Here is a 21,276-nt window from a genome sequence, read left to right as displayed (position 1 = left end):
GGCAGAGATACCACATTTTGATAATTTTGCCTCAACTAACCATATACCTTCTATAAGTTTAATTCCACCAAAAGCAGAACTTACTATCATTCCTGATTTATCTTGTTGGCATTTTCAACTTAGAGAAGATAGAGGAAGCAAAAAGAGGAAGTGATAATTCTGAATTAGCAAGAAAGGACTCTTTAGTAATGGAGAAGTGACAGGACCCTTACAAGAAAGTAATAATGGCATGTCAGAGTTTGGCATGTCAAAGAAAGAAAACATTGATACGCTTATACCTATTCCCTAAACTTTGCGAAAGTAAATGTTTACAAACTTAAGTGAAGAGTTGTGTGTAATCTTATATAGCTGAGTTTCTAAAGAAATATGCCTCAAGGAAAATGAGAAAGTCAAAAGATTAAAAATTTTAGCTCTGTTAACCTAATTTTCAAATGGACTAAGCAGTGGTTTCTGAAGAGCATAGAAGTCTGTATAGAAGGAATATTATTGTGTATTTAGGTATGTACAGAATATTACTAGAGAAAATACAGTAAAAAGTCTTGATAACAGCACAGTAAGGGGAAGAACCATCTTAACAATAGACCCTGTTCAAGTACTAAAAGCGTTAGTTCTCCGTGAGTCAGAACTTGTACTTGTGTCAACAGGGTGGTTATGGCCACTAATAATATCACATTGTCCATATCTGTTCTGCTGTTCTATTGAATTACGAGCTGATAGAACACAAGAGTATTCCTTTCAGCACGACATCGTATTTCAATAGGGACATAGGAAATCTATATAATTTAACATTTGGCATGGTATTAAGTCAAGAAATCATGTTTAAGAAAAATTTGAAGGAATTTAGAAATTTTTAACCTGGAAAAGAAATGGTTTAGGGATGAAAAGATAATTTGAGAATTATTTTAAAGGTTGTTATATAGAAAAAATGTTAGGCACGCTTGTGCAACTAAAGTGCAGAGCAAACACTAACAAGCAGAGGTCATGGAGAGGACTATTGTGTTTATAAGAAAAACTTTCAAATTGAGCTCTCTAAAAATGCAGTGATCTGTCTTACAAAACTGAATGTCCTGTCATTGTTAGCAGTCAGAGGCTTTATGACCACCATTCACAGATGAGGTAGAGGTGATTCCTAACATCAGATAGGACTAAATGATCTCTAAGTTTCCATCCCCTAAGAAAGATTGTGGGGTTCCATGGGGGAAAAGGACCAAACAGTGGGTAGAGAGAGAGGAGAAGGAAAGTTCCCTCTTACCACCAAGTAAGGCCATTTTCAGTTTCTCAATCCATGCCCAGGTTTCTCTAGATCAGAGACCTTTCTCTAATCCAAAGGTCACTCACAGATATATCTAGGTGATACTTTTCCTATACCCAGAAAATAAAACTACATAGCCATTAGGTTGTAGAACTTTGTATATCTATAGAGATTTGGTTCAACCAAATGATGTCTATATTTTTATAACTGCCTATTTATAAGTCACTCAATTATAGGAGTTTTATTTACAACTAGTGTTTATTTATAACTATATTTTTAAGGCAGTAGTTATATGGATTTTTTTTTACTTAATATAATTTATTATTTTTTTCAGAAAGACTAACTCATCTTTATAAAGGAACTCATTTACTGGCATTTTTCACTTTAATATGGTATAATATTAAATAAGAAATATTTTTAGATGGCTCACAACTATAATAGGTGAGAATGTGTCAGAAGCAATGTGAATAAACAAGGTGAATTGTTTGAGAAATGCATCTGCTTTCCTGACTCCTTTCAATGTCATATAATCAACTAAAACTCATATGGCTAGGAAATATAAGTAGTACTAAACTTATTACAGCAAAAGCTCTCTTGCCCAATTCAGTGAGGACCAGTGTGGGTCAGTTTAACAGAATGGTTAGAGTAAGAAATCAGGAAAATGGTATATACCTAAGAGAACTTCTTTTAACTTAAACACATAAATGTCATTTCTTTTACCAAGCTTTTGATGTAGGACTGAGCCATTTCTTTTGTGTGTCTGCTGATTAGAATTAAACATCAGCTTTCTTAGGTGAACCACATTCGTAATATAGTTGTCTATGAATTTTAGCTTAAGTTTCTTTAAAGAGAATCCAGAAACATTTCTGATACTGGGTACTGAATTTTTCTAGATTTTTATATTTTTCTTTATATTTAAATATGTATATATTTACAGTTGTCATATATATAATTAAGCAGCAATTTTTTTAACATCTTTATTGGAGTATAATTGCTTTACAATGTTGTGTTAGTTTCTGCTGTTTAACAAAGAATCAGCTATATGTATCCAAGCAGCAGTGTTTTAAGCAACTGGCCTTTATCAATTTTTTCTGAAACTTTCAACTTAGTTGTCATGGAAACATTAATTTTTTTACTTTTCATACTCATTTAAACATCCAATTAAATTTCATGATTTAATTTTCACCCTTATTATTTCATAACGTTTACATACCATGTAATTAAATTATGCGCTGTTACAATAATCAATGCCACTGACATAAGGAGATTTGTGGGAATAAACACAGTTGCCTCTTGACAAGTAACTAACTCAACAAATACAGATCGTGCTTGACAGAAGCCTGTTTGCTCTAAGTGATCAGCATGCCATAGGCAGCATTTAAGAGATCTGCTTCTTCTATATTCTTCTGTTGTTCTGTTGGACATACCAGTTTGTTTTTTTTTAATCTCCTTAACTACCTCATCTCAAGTCATTTCAGAGGATTTAATGGTTAATCACTTCTTACCTGGTCTCAGATGTTTACGAATTGACATGGAACATCTTTCTCCAGAGCATGAGGTAAGCTGCTATCATGATTAAGCCACTGTGATTATCAGTGCCATGTTCATGTGTTTTAATATCTCCTATATAGACTTTGATTCTTCTCCATATGAGGTGTGATTATGATATGCTGTGCCTAATTTTTTAAAGTCTAGTTCAGCATCATTTTATGGATTTATTTACTAGTTATGAGATCTTAAGACACTCCTTCAACATCTTTGAGCTTCTGTTTAATTCTCTAAAGTAGGAATAAAGTACTGTCCTTCACTGAATATAGTTAGAATTTAGTAAGAGAGTGTATGTGAAATGCTTTTTATCTATAAAATGCTGTACAGTATTATCTCTGACCATTAACTTTCTTAGAAGCAAAGTTTCTATTTTCTCTCTCCATTTCCTCATAACTCTTTTCATTCTATTTGTCTTCCTGTATTCTCCAAAACCCTGTTTGTCATTTATTTCCTATTCTATATCTTCAGCCTGTTTTTCTAGCAGCTTTTCTTTAAACTATTATTGTGTTTGACTCTTCTCTCCTAAACAAATCAAAACAAAAACAAAATCTTCCCTTCATCCCTCCCTCATATCTCTTTTTCCTCCCAGCAGTTTACACCCCCTCTCTCAACTTTCACACTGTCTGTTGGTACGTCGTATTCATTACCATCACAGTAATCCAACAAATCTTCTGTCTCTACGATCACTACTGATCAAAGTGCTGCACCGAAAGGACACTTTTCAGACCTGATAGGAGCATGCAGGAGTATGTAGCCTTTTCATCCATATCTTTGTCAACACTTGGTATTCTTAGACTTTTTAAATTCAGTAGATATAAAGTGGTATATCATTATGGTTTTCATTTGCATTTCCCTGATTATTGTCAAACTTGAGAATTATTTGTATGTTCACTAACATCAAAGCCTTTTTAGGTTTTTTGCCCATTTTTCCCACTTTGGGTTGTCTTTTTTCCTATTATTTCCTTGAAGTTTGTTATATAATTGGAATATCAGTATTCAGTCAGTTTTGTGTTTTATGAATATCTTTTTCCAATTTTTGATGTTTTTTCACATTTTTGGCCCATTTGAACACTGATTTTTAATTTTTTAATAGATTGATTGATCAGTTCCATGACATGATCTCCTATACTTTCTTCTTAAAATGTTTAAAGTTGTATTTTCACAATAAAATTCTTAATCCATCTAAACTTAGTTTTTACGTATGATGTGAGGTAGTGCTTAAGTTACATTTTTTTCTATGTGGATAACCAGTTGTCCCATTATTGTTTATTGAACAGTGCATCATGTCTATACTGATTGGCAGTGCCACCTCTATCATAGATGATGTTTCCTTGTATGCATGTGTCTGTTATTAGGGAACATTCTTTTCCACTGGTCTCTTTCTCAATTATTGTAACATTGATACCCTGTCTTCGTTACAGTTGCCTTGTTAAAAAGTCCTAAAATCTAATAGGGCAAGTCCAGCACCCTGTCCTTTTTTAGAACTGTTCGTGACCCTTAGCGTTTTTATGTAAATTTTAGGATTATTTTATGAGACTCCAAGAAAGATCTCATTGAGATTCTGATTGAAATTGAGCTGATTCTATAAATTAATTGGGAGAGACATCAACTTCATGATTTTGAGTCTTCCTATCCAGAATATACTATATCTTATGTTTATTAAGATCTCCTTTAATGTCTTTTAATAAAGTTTTATAACTTTGTTTGAAAAAAACTGTCACTTTATATCTATAATGTTATACTGCTACCTTTTTTAGGATTATATGGTTTTTAACCCTTTCTTGCTGATGTAAAGAAATAATATAACTTTTGTATGTTGAACTTATGTCTGGCCAACCTGAGAAACTTTATTATTAATTCTAATAACAAAATGTCACTTAATTTTTTATAAGTTTCAAGTGTAGAAAAGTCACCTGTAAATAATAGATTCTTGTGTAATACTTTTATTTTTTTCCCTTTTTCTTACTGTAGGATCTGTTATATTGCTACCCCTCTTTTACTTCTGATATCAGTTTGTTTCTTGCTTTCTTTTTAAAATACTTTTGATAGGGGTTTATCAATTTTATTAATCTTTTCAAATATTGAACTTTTGGCTGTGTTGACTTTTCTCTATGTGTTAGTTTCATTGATTTCTATTTTCATCTTTATTTCCTTCTGCTTTCTTTAGATTTGATTTTTTTTTCTGTTTTTCTAACTCCTTAAGGAGGAGACTTAGATTATTTACTTGTTAACTTTTCTTCTTTTCCGATACATAAATTTAAGGCTCTAAGCACTCCTTTAGCCACATCCCTTTTACTGCATTGTAGCTTTGTTATCATTTAGTTCAAATTAGATTCTCATTTCCATTATATTTTTATTGATCCATGGATTTTTTTTCATAAGGTAAAGATAGTTAATTTTATGAGTCAGTTCTCTTATATTTGTATTAGTTTTTTGTAATCTGCTTGTTCTATCAGCTATTGAAAGACATGTTAAGATTATGATTGTGAGTTGCGTCTTTCTCCTTTCAGTTTTCTCAATTTTTGCTTTGTATATTTTATAGATTCCCTTTATCAGCCTGAGGAAGTTCACTTTTTTTGCTAGTTGCTTGAGTATTTTTATCATGAAAGGGTGTTGAATATTGTCAAATGTTTTTTTCTGTGTCAGTTGAGATGATTACATGGTTGTGTTTTTTATTCTCTTACAATGTTTTATATTAATGGATTTTTACATGTTAAAGCAACCTTTGCACTACTGCAATAAATCCCACTTGGTTATGGTATATAATTCCTTTTATATGAAGGTAGATTGAGTTTACTAGTATTCTGTTCAGGATTTTTGCATCAAAAATGAAGACTACTTGTAGAATAGAACAAATAAGAAGCCTTATTTTCACTACCTTCTATTAGTGTAGGGTGGGACTGAAAATAGGGGGAGTGGTTAAAAGTTTTTGAAAGTATCAGACTCCCAGATTCCCTTTTGAACCTTGGTGGAAGACTGGAGCTTTCCTTTCTAGACTTGAGATATCAGGCCTAGCTGAGAGCAGGAATAAGGTGCTATAATGAAAGGAGGGAAATTAAGTCAAAGGTATAGTTAGTCATTAGAAACCTCATTACCTTTCTCCTTCTTAGCTCCAGGAATGGGGTGGCAGCCAGAATTATATTTGCAGGGAAAAAAAGATTGGCAGAAAGTTTGTGCCAGTGTCACCTTAAAGTAAATTTACTCATGCATGAAGAGATTCTAATCAACGTTTTAGTACCTCAGTCTTTAGTGGATATCCCAAGATCACCAACCATTTGAAAAAAGCCTCTGACATCAAAGACAGAGATGAAAATATACACACAAGAAAAAGGATACTGGAGGGAACGGACAATACAGGGAGTGGAAGAGAAAGTACAAAAACTCTCCCAAAAAAACACTGATGCAAAAGAAAAGAGCCAAACAAACGAAATCTGTAATGTGTCAGATGAGAGAGCGGGAAAACATTACAAAATCAAAAGTCTTTACCATAATCTGCAAGGCACTAGAGGACCCAGCTCCTTCCTCCTTACCTCCCGGGCCTCACCTTCTGCCTTCCCCCTTGCTCACTCTGTACCCACCACTCTGGCTTCCAGGCTTAGAATACAATAGACATACTCCCACCTGGAGTCTTTGCTCAGCCTCTAACCAGGGTCTCACACACTTACTCCTCATGTCCCTCAGGTTCTTGCTTAAATATCATCCTCTCCATGAAACCTGCTTAGAACACCTCCATGTAAATTGTAATATTCTTCACTTTGGCCTTCTATACCCCTTATCTCACTCAGTGTTCTTTCCAAAGCCCTTATCACTTTGTAATATACTATATGATTTACTTATTTTTTGTGTTTGTTGTCTATAACAAAGGAACATAAGCTCTCCACAAGGAGGGAATGTTGTCTATTTGCTGCATCCTCTGTGTCTAAAAACATGCCTAGCACGTAGAGGGTGACAATAAGTTTGTTGTCTAGTGACCTCCATGTACAAATATGGGCCAAGAAAATTCAGGAGGGCCATTTGGTTTCTGGTGTGGGTGCCAGCACTTGGGGCAGTAGCTTCCATCCCTCCACCCTTTCCATTACTCACTCAGTCTCCCCGCAAGAGTGATAGCAACTCTTAGACACCCATTGTCTCCCCAGTTTTAGTGACCACAGACCTATATCTGGTCTCTGCCCTAGACTTTAAAATAGAGCATCTTGCTTTTAGCAACCTGGAAAAAGCAAGGGACAAGGGACAGAACAGCTTTTACTGGGAAAATATGTCTGACCATGGTATGTGTATTTTTTAAATGTATGTAAATTTTACTTTTAACATTAGATAGTGGGGAAAGCTAAGGGAGAATGGAATCAGACTCAGAAGGAAGGTTAGTGAAAATCAAAGTGAATTATTAAGTTATACGATTGAGATCTTTTAAAGCTATTTCGGTACCTAGTCTAGCAATCCAATGTGAATTCCTTTAACTAAGTAACTGCCAAAATTTTCAATTTTTAGTTAACATATTAGCTTATGGGAATATTAAAAATTCAATTAAAAACTTTAAACCATAGCATTTTATTATGTTAACAGTATTTCTCTAAAGTCATTTTTTTTTAAATCAGGTTATTTTAACTTCCATGATAAAAGAATGTGAACAAAAAGTAGAGAACAAGACCGTCCAAGAGCCTCAAGGGTAAGACATTAATTCTTTTTTTAAGGCTTTAGTTAACCTTAATTTCTCTATATAAATTTTCTTTAGGTGGGTGTAGTGTTTTATATTGTGTTATTTTGTAGTCATTAATTTGGAAGATAAGAAAATCCTTTAAAACAACAGTTCTCTAATGCTAATCCATAAACCATCTGGGAAATATAAAATTCAGATCTCTATCTCATTCTCTGTGACCTCAACATTCTGAGTCAGCCTAGGGATCTGTATATTTAAAAGCTTCCAACAAAAACACTAATTTGAAAAGATATATGCACCCCAATGTTCATAGCAGCCAGCATTATTTATAATTGCCAAGGTATGGAAGCAACCTAAGTGTCCATCAGCAGATGAATGGTTAAAGAAGACGTGGGGGGTGTGTGTGTGTGTGTATATATATATATACACATGCACATACACACACACACACACACACATATACATGCATACAGTAGAATACTACTCAGCCATAAAAAAGAATGAAATTTTGTGATATACAACAACATGGATGGACTTGGAGGGTATTATGCTAAACAAAATAAGTCAGAGAAAGACAAATGCTGTATGATATCACTTATATGAAGAATCTAAAAAATACAACAAACTAGTGAATATAACAAAAAAGAAATAGACTCATAGAGAACAAACTAGTGGTTACCAGTGGGGAGAGCGAAGGAGGGAGGGGCAATATAGGAGTAGAGGATTAAGAGGTACAAAGTATTATGTATAAAATAAACTACAAGGATATATTGTACAACACAGGGAATATAGCCAATATTTTATAATAACTATAAATGGAGTATAACCTTTAAAAATTATGAATCATTATATTATAAACCTGTAACTTATATAAGATCGTATATCAATTATACTTCAGTAAAATATAAAAATAAAATAAAATAAATACAAGCTTCCAAACAGATTCTGATAGGTAGCTGGATTTGGGAATCACTGGTGAACGTAGTTTGTAGGAATTTATGAGAGGAGTTGTAAGATTTAACTTGACTCACTGCATAAAGGATTGTCAACTTGTGAATGTTCTAGTCCCATGCTTCCAACCAAACTAATTAGAATTCAAAGATTCAGTGAAATTAAAATATGAACATAGATGTGAAAGAATAAAGTTGGGCATTTCAGGACAGGAAGTAATTTACAAGTAGTCTGTGTGTACTCTAACTCTTTCTGAAGTAACCTTGACCAGTTGATCTTAAATGGACTCTGTTAGGCATGAAAAGCTCAACGGTGTTTCCTTTATAAAACTGACTACCAGGAATAAGTGTTTCATCTTGTCAGGCTAGGCACACAGAAACACACTCCTCCACACCCACAACCCCAACACACACACACACACACACACACACACACACACACACACGCAGTCTTTTGCCTTTTACTATGAGTCAGAACTCTTGCTTTAGTCTCCTAGAATGGTGGGAGCTCTTCTATCATTTTAGCCATGGAAAGTTATAAAACAATAGACATACTTTGATAGGTTTCTATTCTGAACACAAAATCCATAAAGTTAACATTAAAGCAAATAATTCTGTTCATTTGTTGTATATTAAATATTAAAATTATTTGGTGCCTTATTAGTTTAAGATGTAAAAGGTTTTAGACCAAAACTGAGAAAAATTATATGTGAAATACATTCTAAATGAAATTTCATGAATTATCATGCAGGAATTTTACAAGAAAGAAATCTCTTTGTAACTTTCTAAGATTGCTTTGGTTATATGACCTTCCTTTTTAAGAAAAAAAAAAGTTCACATTTATAATCATATTTTCCCATGTTATTCAAATCCTCTATATTATCATTTATTTTTTAACTTTTTTTAAAATTTATTTTTTTATACAGCAGGTCCTTATTAGTCATCCATTTTATACATATCAGTGTATACATGTCAATCCCAATCTCCCAATTCATCACACCACCACCCACACGTGCCTCTGCTTTCCCCCCTTGGTGTCCATACATTTGTTCTCTACTCTGTGTCTCAGTTTCTGCCCTGCAAACCGGTTCGTCTGTACCATTTTTCTAGATTCCACATATATGCGTTAATATACGGTATTTGTTTTTTTCTTTCTGACTTACTTCACTCTGTAGGACAGTCTCTAGATCCAGCCACATCTCTACAAATGACCCAATTTCGTTCCTTTTTATGGCTGAATAATACTCCATTGTATATATGTACCACATCTTCTTTATCCATTCATCTGTCGATGGACACTTAGGTTGCTTCCATGTCCTGGCTATTGTAAATGTTATTCAAATCCTCTATATTATCATTTTTTTTAAACTCTTACTATAGAGAATTTCACATTAACACAAAAATAAACATGGTATAATGATTTCCCATGTACTCATCACTCAGCTTCAACAATTATCAACTCATAGTCAATTTTATTTCATCTGTACCCAACTCTTCTCCCCTCCCATATTCTGATATACATCTCTAAAAGATAAGTGCTATTTTTTTAAACATAAACACAGTATCATCACACCATAACAACTCCTTAATATCATTTATTATCTGGCCTTTGTTCAAATTTCTAATTGTTTCATAAATGTCATTATTGATTTGTTGTTCGTTTTTTCCCTACAGTTTGTTTCCTTGAGTCAGGATCCAACATTCCATATATTATAAGTGGTTAATATGTTTCTTGAGTCTCTTTTAATTCAGAGGTTCCCCCTTGTATTTCTTTTTTTCTCCATACAATTTACTTGTTGAAGGAACTGAGTCATTTGTCCTATAGAGGTTCCCACAGTCCAAATCTTGCTAATTGCATTTCCCTTGTGTGGTTCAAAATGTTCCTCTGTATTTCCCATAAATTTACTAGTTGGATCTAGATCTAGAGATGTAATCAGGTTTGGGGCATGTTTTTTATTTGCCAAGACTTCTACATAGGAGGAGGTGTGTTTTCATTGTGAGGCAGGTAATGTCTGCTTCTCTCTTTTTTTGGTGATGTTAACATCTATTAATGATGAATGCCAGATCTGTTAATTCATTAGCAATTACAAAATGTATTACTCTATCATTCCTTCTTCATTTGTCAGCTAGAATTCTTCAGAAAGAAAACCATCCCCCATATGTACTATTTTTACCAAGTTATACCGTTTATATAGTAAAGACAAGATAAATGTTCAATTCTTTCTCTTTATGTACCAGTTTCCAAAGTAATGAACTGATCCACCCTCCAACCGGAGGCAAAAGAAAAGAGAAAAGGGATTACATGCAGAAATATCAGCACTGTGCAAAGGACAAAAGTTTCAGAAAAGCATATTTGGGAACTGTAATTAAAGCTACAGCACAGAGTATGTACGGGAGAACAATAGAGATAAGTCTATAAAGGTAGACGGGCACCATTAATAAAGAACTTTGTATGCTACATGAGAGGTTTGGACTTATCCTGTGGCCAGGAGTCAACAAACTTTCTCTGTAAAGACAGTAAATATTTTAAGCTTTGCGATTCATATGGTCTCTGTTACAAGTACACAATTGAGCTCTGCTATTGTAGCAGTAAGCAGCCATTGACAATATGGAAATGTATGGCTATGGCTGCATTCCAATAAAACTTTATTTACAAAAACAGGTGGCAGACTGGATTTGGCCTGTGACCCTTAGTTTACCAACCCTTAGTAACTTTGCTTCTCAGGCCTTAGGGTCCATCAGAATCACTTGGAAATTCTTGGGTGCCATCTCCAGAGTTTTTGATTCAGAAGATCTGGGATGGAGCCTGAGAATTTGAATTGCAACAAATTCCCAGGTGATGTTAATACTCTGGGTCCAGGAGCCACACTTTGAGAACCACTGCTTTGGAAGCCATGCTCTAGTGAATACAAGCAACAGAGAAGCAGGTGGAACAGAAAGCTACTGTAGTAACCCATGATGAAGGCAGGTATGGGCATGGATGGTCAGGTAATAATAAGATACACTCATGAACCAGACACCATTCTCAGCATTTTTCATATATTTGCTAATAATTTATCATAATAACCCTATGAAGTAGATACTATTCCCATTTTACAGATGACACAGAGGTTAGGTAACTTGCTCAAAGGCCACCTAGCTACTAAGTGGAGGAACCAGAATTCAAACCCAGGCATTGTGGTTCTTGAGACCATGGTCTTAACCACCATGTTTTACTGCCTATATGTAACAGTGAGTATGAGAATAAGATGGACTCAAGATATATTCAAATGTGAACTCAGTTTAACATGGCAACAGGTTAGAGTAAGAAAGAACTAGAATCTAATAAGAATTCCCAGATTGAATGATGGCACCGTACAACCAAATGGAACTGTTCTGAAGAGGAATATTTAAAATTTGAGGTACAGGAAGAAAAACACTATAAGCAGTTTTTGAGATTTAGGAACCATTAGGATATAGGTGGTAATTAAAGGCTTAGGTAAGGACTAGAGGTGGATAGATGATATCACTTGGAAAGGGAGCTCAGACCTGGAATTAGACCAACATTTAAAATGCAGCATTTAAGGGACTTCCCTGGTGGTGCAGTGGTTAAGAATCCACCTGCCGATACAGGGGACACGGGTTCGAGCCCTGGTCCGGGAAGATCCCACATGCCGGGAGCAACTAAGCCCGTGCGCCACAACTACTGAGCCTGTGCTCTAGATCCCAAGAGCCACAACTACTGAAGCCCGCACACCTAGAGCCCATGAGCCCATGCTCCACAACAACAGAAGCCACTGTAAGGAGAAGCCCACGCACCGCAACGAAGAGTAGCCCCTGCTTGCCACAACTAGAGAAAGCCCACACGCAGCAACGAAGACCCAATGCAGCCAAAAATAAATAAATAAAATAAATAATTTTTTTTTGAAAGTGCAGCATTTACGAGAAGCTTAACTGAGAAATAGGAGGCAAATCAGAGTGGTGTCAAAAAATCAAATAGGGGTTTCAAAGAGAAGGAATAGTGATCTTTGATTTGCAAGATATAGTGATGTGGAGAGAGAGAGAACTATTCTAGGACATAAATAATTTTAAAGATAGGCCAGAAGTAAGAGAGTCTATAGATTCAGAATCAATAAGAAGTGACAGCTGGTTGGCTATGAGTTGCAAAGGAAAGATCTGAGAATCCCTTGAAAGCCTGCAGTAAGAAGACATTACAAGGCAGCCCATTTCATTTTTAACAACTCTGTTTTTAAAATATTCCTTTCTCATTCTGAGTTAAAGTCTCCCTTCCTATAACATCTACTCTCTATACCAAGTTTTCATCATTTGGCGGAGGGGTCAGAGTCAGACCCTTTTGTCTAACTGATAAAAATGTAAACTCTTTCTTCAGCAAAAAAAAAAAAAGCCATAATGTAATGGTTCTTCACTAGAAAGCTTTGTAAAATACATACGTGGGTCCTCTACCCCAGATGGAAAAAATCCGAATCACTGGGGTTACGTCTAGGTGTCCACATTTCAAAAAGTTCCCCCAGGTAATTGTGATGTGCATCAGTAGAGCTCTATCGATATATACAGCTGTGCAGATATATATTATATATCTCATTTTTCATGAGTAACACAGAGAGGTATCTTAAGTCTCCTAAATCTTCTCTTCTCCAAACCAAACATTCTTCATTCCTTTCACTTTTATCTCTTATGGTTTCCAGACTCCTTAGCATCATTGTTGCACTCTTCTTAGAATATCATTAACACTTGATGGGGGACTTCCCTGGTGGCGCACACTCCCAGGGAAGCATTCTCCCAATGCAGGGGGCCCGAGTTCGATTCCTGGTCAGGGAACTGGATCCCACACGCATGCCACAAGAGTTTGCATGCCACAGCTAAAGAGCTGGCGAGCCGCAACTAAGGAGCCCACCTGCCGCAACTGAGACCCAGTGCAACCAAATAAATAAATATTTTTTTAAAAAAGACTTCATGGTATCTCAAGTATTATCTGAGCCATGTATCCTGTTTTTGTAGATACAAACTAAAATCATACTTATCTTTTACTTAACACTGTTTCCTACAGAAAAAAAAACAGTACTATAAACCTAGAATGTTAAGGAAAGGCATCATGGAAAAGATAGGGCTTGAGCTGGGAATTAAAAGATGGCTAGACACGAGATAAAAGAAGAAATATTTAAGTTGAGAATGGTTTGAACAATTAGACTAGGCAGACCTGACTCAAGGGGGTCTAGAAGTTAAGTAGTGATGGTTGGTTAAACACACACACACACACACACACACACACACATAAGAATTAGATTGCTATGTTTCTTGAATGCCATGCATATTTTATCTTGTAGGTAGTAAGTGACCACTGAAGATTTTGAGAAGGGGTGTGATATAAAGAAGTGATTATTTAAGAGGTGAATCTGACTAATGCAAGGAGGTCAGATCTAAAACTTTTGGAATAATTCAGTTGTAAAGTATTGGCATTAGAAATAAAAGTAAACAATAGAGAAGATGTTGTAGAATAGAGTCACAAGATTTGATGATAGTTTGAAATGGAGAGCCATTATATTCACTGTTGGGAAGAGAGGAAAAGGATAGAACCACTGGCAAGTAAAGAAATAAAAGTGAGTGATAAAAACTCTCCAGAAAACGTGCATAGAGGGAACCTACCTCAACATAATAAGGGCCATATGTGACAAACCCACAGCAAGCCTCATACTCAACGGTGAAAAACTGAAAGCATTTCCACTAAGATCAGGAACAAGACAAGGATGTTCACTCTAGCCACGGCAATCAGGGAAGAAAAAGAAGTAAAAGGAATACAGATTGGAAAAGAAGTAAAACTGTCATTGTTTGCAGATGACATGATACTATACATAGAAAATCCTAAAGATGCCACCAGAAAACTACTAGAACTAATGAATTTGGTAAATTTGCAGGATACAAAATTAACGCACAGAAATCTCTGGCATTCCTATACACCAACAATGAAAAATCAGAAAGAAATTAAGGAAACACTCCCATTTACCATCGCAACAAAAAGCATGACATACCTAGGAATAAAGCTGCCTAAGGAGGTGAAAGACTTGTACTCAGAAATAAAAGTGGGGAGTTATTTCTAAAGTTAGGGTATGAAAAAAAACTTGAGACATTGGCTTTATGTAGCAAACAGTGGTAATGTGGGACTGGCCCTCAGGAAAAATGTTGTGATCCAATAAATATTTTTGAGTCATCCTATGGAGATGTTACTTAAAACTTATAGAATGAGTAAGTTTTGTAATTGAAGAACTAGAGCCAAATGCTGAGCCTCATGGAGGATTACTTTGTGGGAAGAGGAAAAGCAGCAAGAGAGGGGTATTCAGAGCACGTAGGGTCAGACCAGGTTGATGTACTGGCAGGAGAGCAATGGGAAGAAGAGACTTTCAGGATGGGCATCGTGGTCGGGTATTTAACTGAGTAACTCAGCACACACCTTTAAAGACCACATAGAACCAGAGGTCTTAGGTAGCAGCACATACTTCATGTGTAGATTTAACAGACGTCTGTTGAGCTCCTGCACCTCGCTCGCCACTCATTGTCTTTGACATGTTCAAACATATTCTCTTACTTAGTCCTCAAGATATTTTGCAGTAACAGTTGCAAAATTTTACAGAGGAGGAAACTGAATCACAGTGATTTAAAGCATCTTAAAGCATCTTGGCCAAAGCCACAAGGCCAATAAGCTGGATTACTGAATCCATTATAGCACAATTGTTGGGTCACTGAAAAATTGTCCTTTATCAATACTCTGTTCAGTAATATGATAAACCAGCTGTGTTTAGTAGTCATTTAAATTGTGCTTACTTCCTACACAGAAGGTTGGTCAAAAAGAAAGGAAAAGATTTGACACTGTCCATCAAAACTAGTGCAATTGGCAATTGAGGACATGTTTCTTCTCCCCAACCCTGCCCCCCCAAAAAAGTAATATGTCCTAGGATTGTTAAAGACCTCACTGAGATTTCCTTTACTCATCTGTGAAAATAGGGGTAATATCTATCTCCCAGGGTTGCTGTAAGAATTAAATGAAGTAATGCTGATAATAAGAAGAATAACTAACAGTTAGAGCATGGTATTACGTGCCTGGCACTGCTAATAAGCACTTTACACTCGTATAATCCTATATAGCCCTGTGAGGTAGGTACTAGAATTATCTCCATTTTATAGATGAGGAAACAGAGACTAAATAACTTGCCCAAAGTCACACAGCTGGTAAATGACAGAACCGAGATTCAGTCTCATTCCACACTTTCTCCTAATCACTATACCACACTGCTTCCTTTAAAAAAACAATGAACAGGGCTTCCCTGGTGGCGCAGTGGTTGAGAGTCCGCCTGCCAATGCAGGTGACGCAGGTTCGTGCCCCGGTCCGGGGGGATCCCGCGTGCCGTGGAGCGGCTGGGCCCGTAAGCCATGGCCGCTGAGCCTGTGCGTCCGGAGCCTGTGCTCTGCAACGGGAGGGACCACAGCAGTGAGAGGCCCGCGTAATGCAAAAAAAAAAAAAAAAAAAAACAATGAATATGAAAGCTGCTAACCTATTATGGTACCAAAAAACTCTACTCCATAAATACTAGTTTCCCTTTTGTGATACCAGTTCAGAATGCATTTATTAATGTTATACTACTAAAGAAATGAAAAAATAGATATTTTAGTTTTTTAATTGCTTTACACGAATCTCAAAATTTCTTTCCTAGCTCAATGTCAATTGCTGCAAGCTTAGTGAGTGAAGATACAAAGACCAAGTTTTTGAACAAAATGGGCCAGTTGACAACATCAGGTGCCATGTTGGCCAATGTGTTTCAGAGAAAGAAGTAAAAGCAGGAAGGAAGCCCCCAGTAAACACTAAATGGACCTCAAGCAGACTGGTTCCTTGTACTTGAAGTACTTGCCTTTTTTTATTTCTTTTTTATGTTCTTGCATTATAATTTTATCTTAACCTCCAAAGATATTTGCACTGCTTTTGATTATTGCTGTATATCTGTTGATTTTGGAGTTACAACTGTGGTGATAAAAAATTGAGTTGATAGTCTGTACCAAGTCCCTCCTCTATGTTCTTGTCTTTCAGAATAATTTTATATATATATATATATATATACATATATATATATATATGGTTTTTTTTTTAATTTTTGGATGGGATATTAGCAAATATCTGTATGATACACTAAGCTATTACAGTGGTACTTAAAATAATGTAAATTTGCAGTCATTGTTATAAAGTAATAAAAGTGGAGATTACTTAAGTATTTAAATTATGAAAGAATAAAGCAGACTTTTTATTGTTTCTTAACTGACTAGAAAGAGCCACCAGCATTACTCTGTGCCTTTTGGACTTCAGTTTGTGTGTCTGTAGGAATTGTGTGCATTCCATTCACACAGTGTTTATAATACTGCAATGAATTTGAATTGCAAATCCTACAGTAAGTAGATAATAATGAAACTTTCAATATTTCAGCACTCTCATGAATATTCTTTAAGTGCTATTTAAACCTCCCCATCACTTACATGCATATAATGGACTTACCTGAGGAAACCCAGCACAGAAGCACGGGGAGTGGTTAACCAAGGTGAATTTTACATACTGGTGTGTAGTAGATTTAAATTCTCAAAACTAAATTTAAGTAAGAAGACCGAATAATTGTGACATTTTTTCCCAAACCGAAATACAGAAGAAAATAATGGTTTGAATCTAATATTTAACACCTATTTACATAAAACATTTTATTAAGATGTTTTCTAATGATTTTAATTTCAGAGATTATCTTTTCATTCTGTGTGTTACAGAGAAGTACAGAAAAGTTCAGGACATTTGGGGGCTGCTTTTTTCCCTCTAAACTAAAAATGACACTGGCTAAATTATTACTGGTTAGTCATCACCTTGTCCCTTAAAGTCAGTGACTATTCTTGTGTTTGATATATATTACATAGAGTCTTAAGTCAGTGTACTGTTCCGCTGGAATTTGACAGTTGTCTTTAAAGTAACGCAACTTGAAGTAGAAAAGAGTGGTCCTGGACATAGAAGGGAGGTGGTTGGTTTAAGGGGTTAATGTGAGGCCTTTTTGAAAAATGCATATTTTGGTAAAGAGAATTCTCTTTTGAGCACAGCTGATACAAATGGGTGATTGTCATGTTTGTTGTATAAACTGGTTTAATACACTTGGAACATAGGTGGTTTATATTCAGTTCCTGGGAAAGCTAGCTTACCACATATTAAAGCTTATAAAATAAGTTGCCATAGGCAAAGCCATTTAAAAAGTTTATTCTGAAATTATTTCTTTTACCTACAGTGAAATAATTGTTAAGTAACTAGTCTTTATGGAAACTGTTGGATTCTAGGCATTCCTGAGAAATTGAAAGTGGCTACCTTTCATGTCAAAAATGTTGATCTATTATAAATAAAATGTTTTTGCATACTTGTTTTGGTTTTGGTTTTTACTATGTGTGTTTATTTTCATTTTGAAACACTATATCCTACATCCAAGCAAAATGAAATGAGAAAGTGTATGTTCATTAAAATATATTTTATTTTAAGAATATAAGCTATATAAATTACCTATTTTAGTTTACTTTTACTAAAAAAAGATTATGTTGTATAAAATTAATACATTTCCGAGGTGATTTAAAGAAAAAATGTTTAAATTCTTATTTGCTTTGAACTGTAGTAGAATTAGTATGTTTATTACCTGGTGAATAAATAATATATTTTTAATGTGATAATTTTTATTAATTTGTGACTCCATTTATCTAAATGCTAATGGTTTTTTTGGAAAGGCACCAGCTAGCAAGATACACAGTGTATCTCAAGTGAGTCCCCCTTATTATGCTGTTAAATATATTAATGTCAGTAAGACTTCACATTGATTTTTATGGTAAAATATGGATTCTTTAAACACAAGACAGTCCTAATCACTGAAACTGCGTGTGTTCTTCCAAAACAAGCTGTAAAACTCCCATCCTCACTCTTTTTAAACAGAAGTAAAAATGATACAAATTAAAGTTAAGTTTGCAAAGTAATGAAAAGTTAATTTGAAATTATGCTCCAAAGCAAGCCAGAGACTAAAATTTTTCAGAAATCCAGAAGTGCCATAGCTAACAATTTTGCTGAATTATTCCAAGAGTGATGCTTGAGTAGTAGCACTGTCTACCTCTCTATACATAGTATCCTTGACCTTCATTTGTTTCCATCAGTGCACCTTTTGAAAGATTACTTTGCTAAACATCAGACTGACTTACAACCTGAATGAAATTGGGAGTAATTTTAATGGGATATCAATTCAAGGTGCTATCAAACTTCCTTTTCTTACAGAAAAAAAAAAATTGGTTCAAATAGTCTCTGAACTAAAATTTAGGGAGGTGAAATCAGTGTGGGCTGAATTGTCTTTTCATGACCCTGATTTTTAACATAAACTATTTTAGACCATTATTTGACCTTTAAGGACATAACTTTGTCTAGACCTACCTTGTTGATCTTTGAACAGTGATAGCCAACTGCCGCTAACATTTTGTGCTGATTACCAATTTCGTAACTACTTTTTGTGTAAATAATGTATATTTAAAGAGCTTTGTAATTGGCTACTCTAATTCCTAAAATTCTCCAGATTGTCCAGGTAACAATATTCCAACTTTATTTTGGTTGTTAACTCTCTTACAAGCAAACTGTGAAGTAAATTTAGCCTTTCATATGAATAGACTTGTTTGAAAGTTGTAATGTAACGTTGCAGTGTTCTTGGTTTGTTACTATTTTATTTCTGTATGTTTAAAAATAATAGGTTAAAGCAATATGCTACTAATCAAAAATAGTAAATGTATCTGCATATTGGTAAAATAATTGGATTTTAGACTATTTTTATACTACATAAGGATGCTCTGCATGCATTCATCTGTGGAGTCTGTGTTCTAATCACAATCTGAGAGTGCCACATCTCATCATTCCTATTTTTCCTTCAGGACTAACTACAGGAAACTTTGTGTTGATTGCCTTCTTTATGTTTTACTTTGTTTGTGTATTTTTAAAAATCTTAAAATAAAAATTTCCATTTGCTGTAAGAGCATACCAATCATAAAGTACACAATAGTTAATATAAACTTACCACAGTATTTTAAAAGTTTTTTATGTGTTTTTGATAGCATATAAATAATTCCTTCAGTTCAGTGTGGTGAGGAATGTAAATTATTTGCTTTTCTCCAAAGAGTCTTCAGTAATATCTGGAAAGTTCTGTTCAAAGCATGTCTATATTAGAGGACTGTTTGCGCGCGGGCTTTTTCTAGTTGCGGCGAGTGGGGTCTACTCTTCGTTGAGGTGCGCTGGCTTCTCATTGCAGTGGCTTCTCTTGTTGCAGAGCACGGGCTCTAGGCGCACAGGCTTCAGTAGTTGTGGCTCGCAGGCTCTAGAGCGTACGGACATCAGTAGTTGTGGCACACGGGCTTAGTTGCTCTGCGGCACGTGGGATCTTCCTGGACCACGGGTTCGAACCCGTGTCCCCTGAATTGGCAGGTGTATTCTTAACCACTGCACCACCGGGGAAGTCCTGTTTTACTATTTTAATTCCTTTTATTTCATTAAAGATTACTCCATTATATTTATTTCAATTAGATCATTTCGTGAATAGATTTCTTGAGGGACTTTAATGTAGCAATATTTATGTTGTCTGTAAACTACCATTTTGTGTCATTATATGTATTAAATTCTTTGTCAGTAATGTTATTTAGGGTTGTCATTTGTTGATAGCAGTCTGCTTTTTAAAATTTTAAACTACTATCTTGGTGGAAGAGCAACCCTCTCTTGAACTGTTGGCATTTGCAACCTTGGATATTTTTAGATACGGATTTTCAAAAAAGCTGGAAATATTATAAATATCTCTATATGAAATATGCATTGTTGAATAGTACTAATAATTTCTCATTGACTTTATGATTTCATAGATGCTTTATCTTTATTTCTGACAATTACTTGACAGTTCTTTAAATTTTTAGCTTTCTCTGTTTGTAAGCTGTCCGTCATGTATCAAATAACGAACTTATAATGAATGCTTTAATAATGTAAATCATTTCCTAATTTATTTTTATATGGATTTTATAAATATAGTCACCTTTCTAACAAATTCTTTTGTCTTACCATCAAAGAGAATGAAAATAATAATATGCTTTCTATTCCTCAGAAGACTTTATGAAAATTACATAATAGTAAACCTGAAAGTGTTTTAGCACTTCTAAAGTTTTATGAAAGGTCAAAGTGAAATTTTAAATTTTAAATTACTGAATCACTAAAGTGTGGATAACCCCCTCCCTCATGCTTTTGTTTTCTAGCAAGTGCACAGGTTACCATGCCAGGCATGATTTATCTAATACTGCAGTAGAAGAGGCAGAAACTACTTTTGATGGTTACTTTGGCCTACTTTGACCTCTCCCAGAGTCTCCAACCTAGTGAAGACTAGTAAGGTAAATTTGCTCTTTAGGGACTTCCCTGGCAGTCCAGTGGTTAAGACTCTGTGCTTCCACTGTAGGGGGCACGAGTTCAATCCCTGGTCAAGGAATTAAGCTCCCACGTGCCGTGCAGTGAAGCCAAAAAAAAATTTTTTTTTGCTCTGTATTTACTAAAACTTGTGATTAAATTAAAATTTTTTCAAAGACCCAAATAAATTAGTTTGATAGATTCATTTTCCATTACATAAGTTGTTTAGGTTTTGAAAAAGTTTTACCCTCTGCATCCCCACTGTTGTCTGTTAGTATACATTTGATTCTTATAGTAACTAGCTTTGACATGTAGTTTGAAATTCCAGGCTGTTTGCAACTAAAGTTTTCATACTGAGGAAAGCAAAATAAGAACCGGCATTTCTTGAAAATAATTGGCTGTAAATAAA

At 34.9% G+C, this 21,276-nt stretch overlaps 1 protein-coding gene across 5 annotated transcripts in view; it reads left to right on the top strand.

The window, feature by feature from the left end:
* RELCH (RAB11 binding and LisH domain, coiled-coil and HEAT repeat containing) overlaps positions 1–17,829 on the top strand; it is a 117,335-nt gene extending 99,506 nt beyond the window's left edge. For 4 of the 5 annotated variants that reach the window (XM_033424993.2, XM_004268064.4, XM_012532418.3 and 1 more), the window contains 3 exons: positions 2,722–2,810; positions 7,396–7,466; positions 16,111–17,829. In XM_033424993.2, the coding sequence (XP_033280884.1) occupies positions 2,722–2,810; positions 7,396–7,466; positions 16,111–16,231 (281 nt within the window). In that variant the 3' untranslated portion in view covers positions 16,232–17,829. Of the gene's footprint in view, positions 1–2,721; positions 2,811–7,395; positions 7,467–10,645; positions 10,792–16,110 lie in introns of all 5 variants that reach the window. The other variant, XM_033424991.2, reaches the window with a different exon arrangement.
* The last annotated feature ends 3,447 nt before the right edge of the window (positions 17,830–21,276 follow it).

Source organism: Orcinus orca, chromosome 15, assembly GCF_937001465.1.
Source record: "Orcinus orca chromosome 15, mOrcOrc1.1, whole genome shotgun sequence".
In the NCBI taxonomy this organism is placed as follows: Eukaryota; Metazoa; Chordata; class Mammalia; order Artiodactyla; family Delphinidae; genus Orcinus; species Orcinus orca.
Note: the sequence above shows the minus strand (reverse complement) of the source record. Positions and strands in the feature narration are given on the sequence as shown.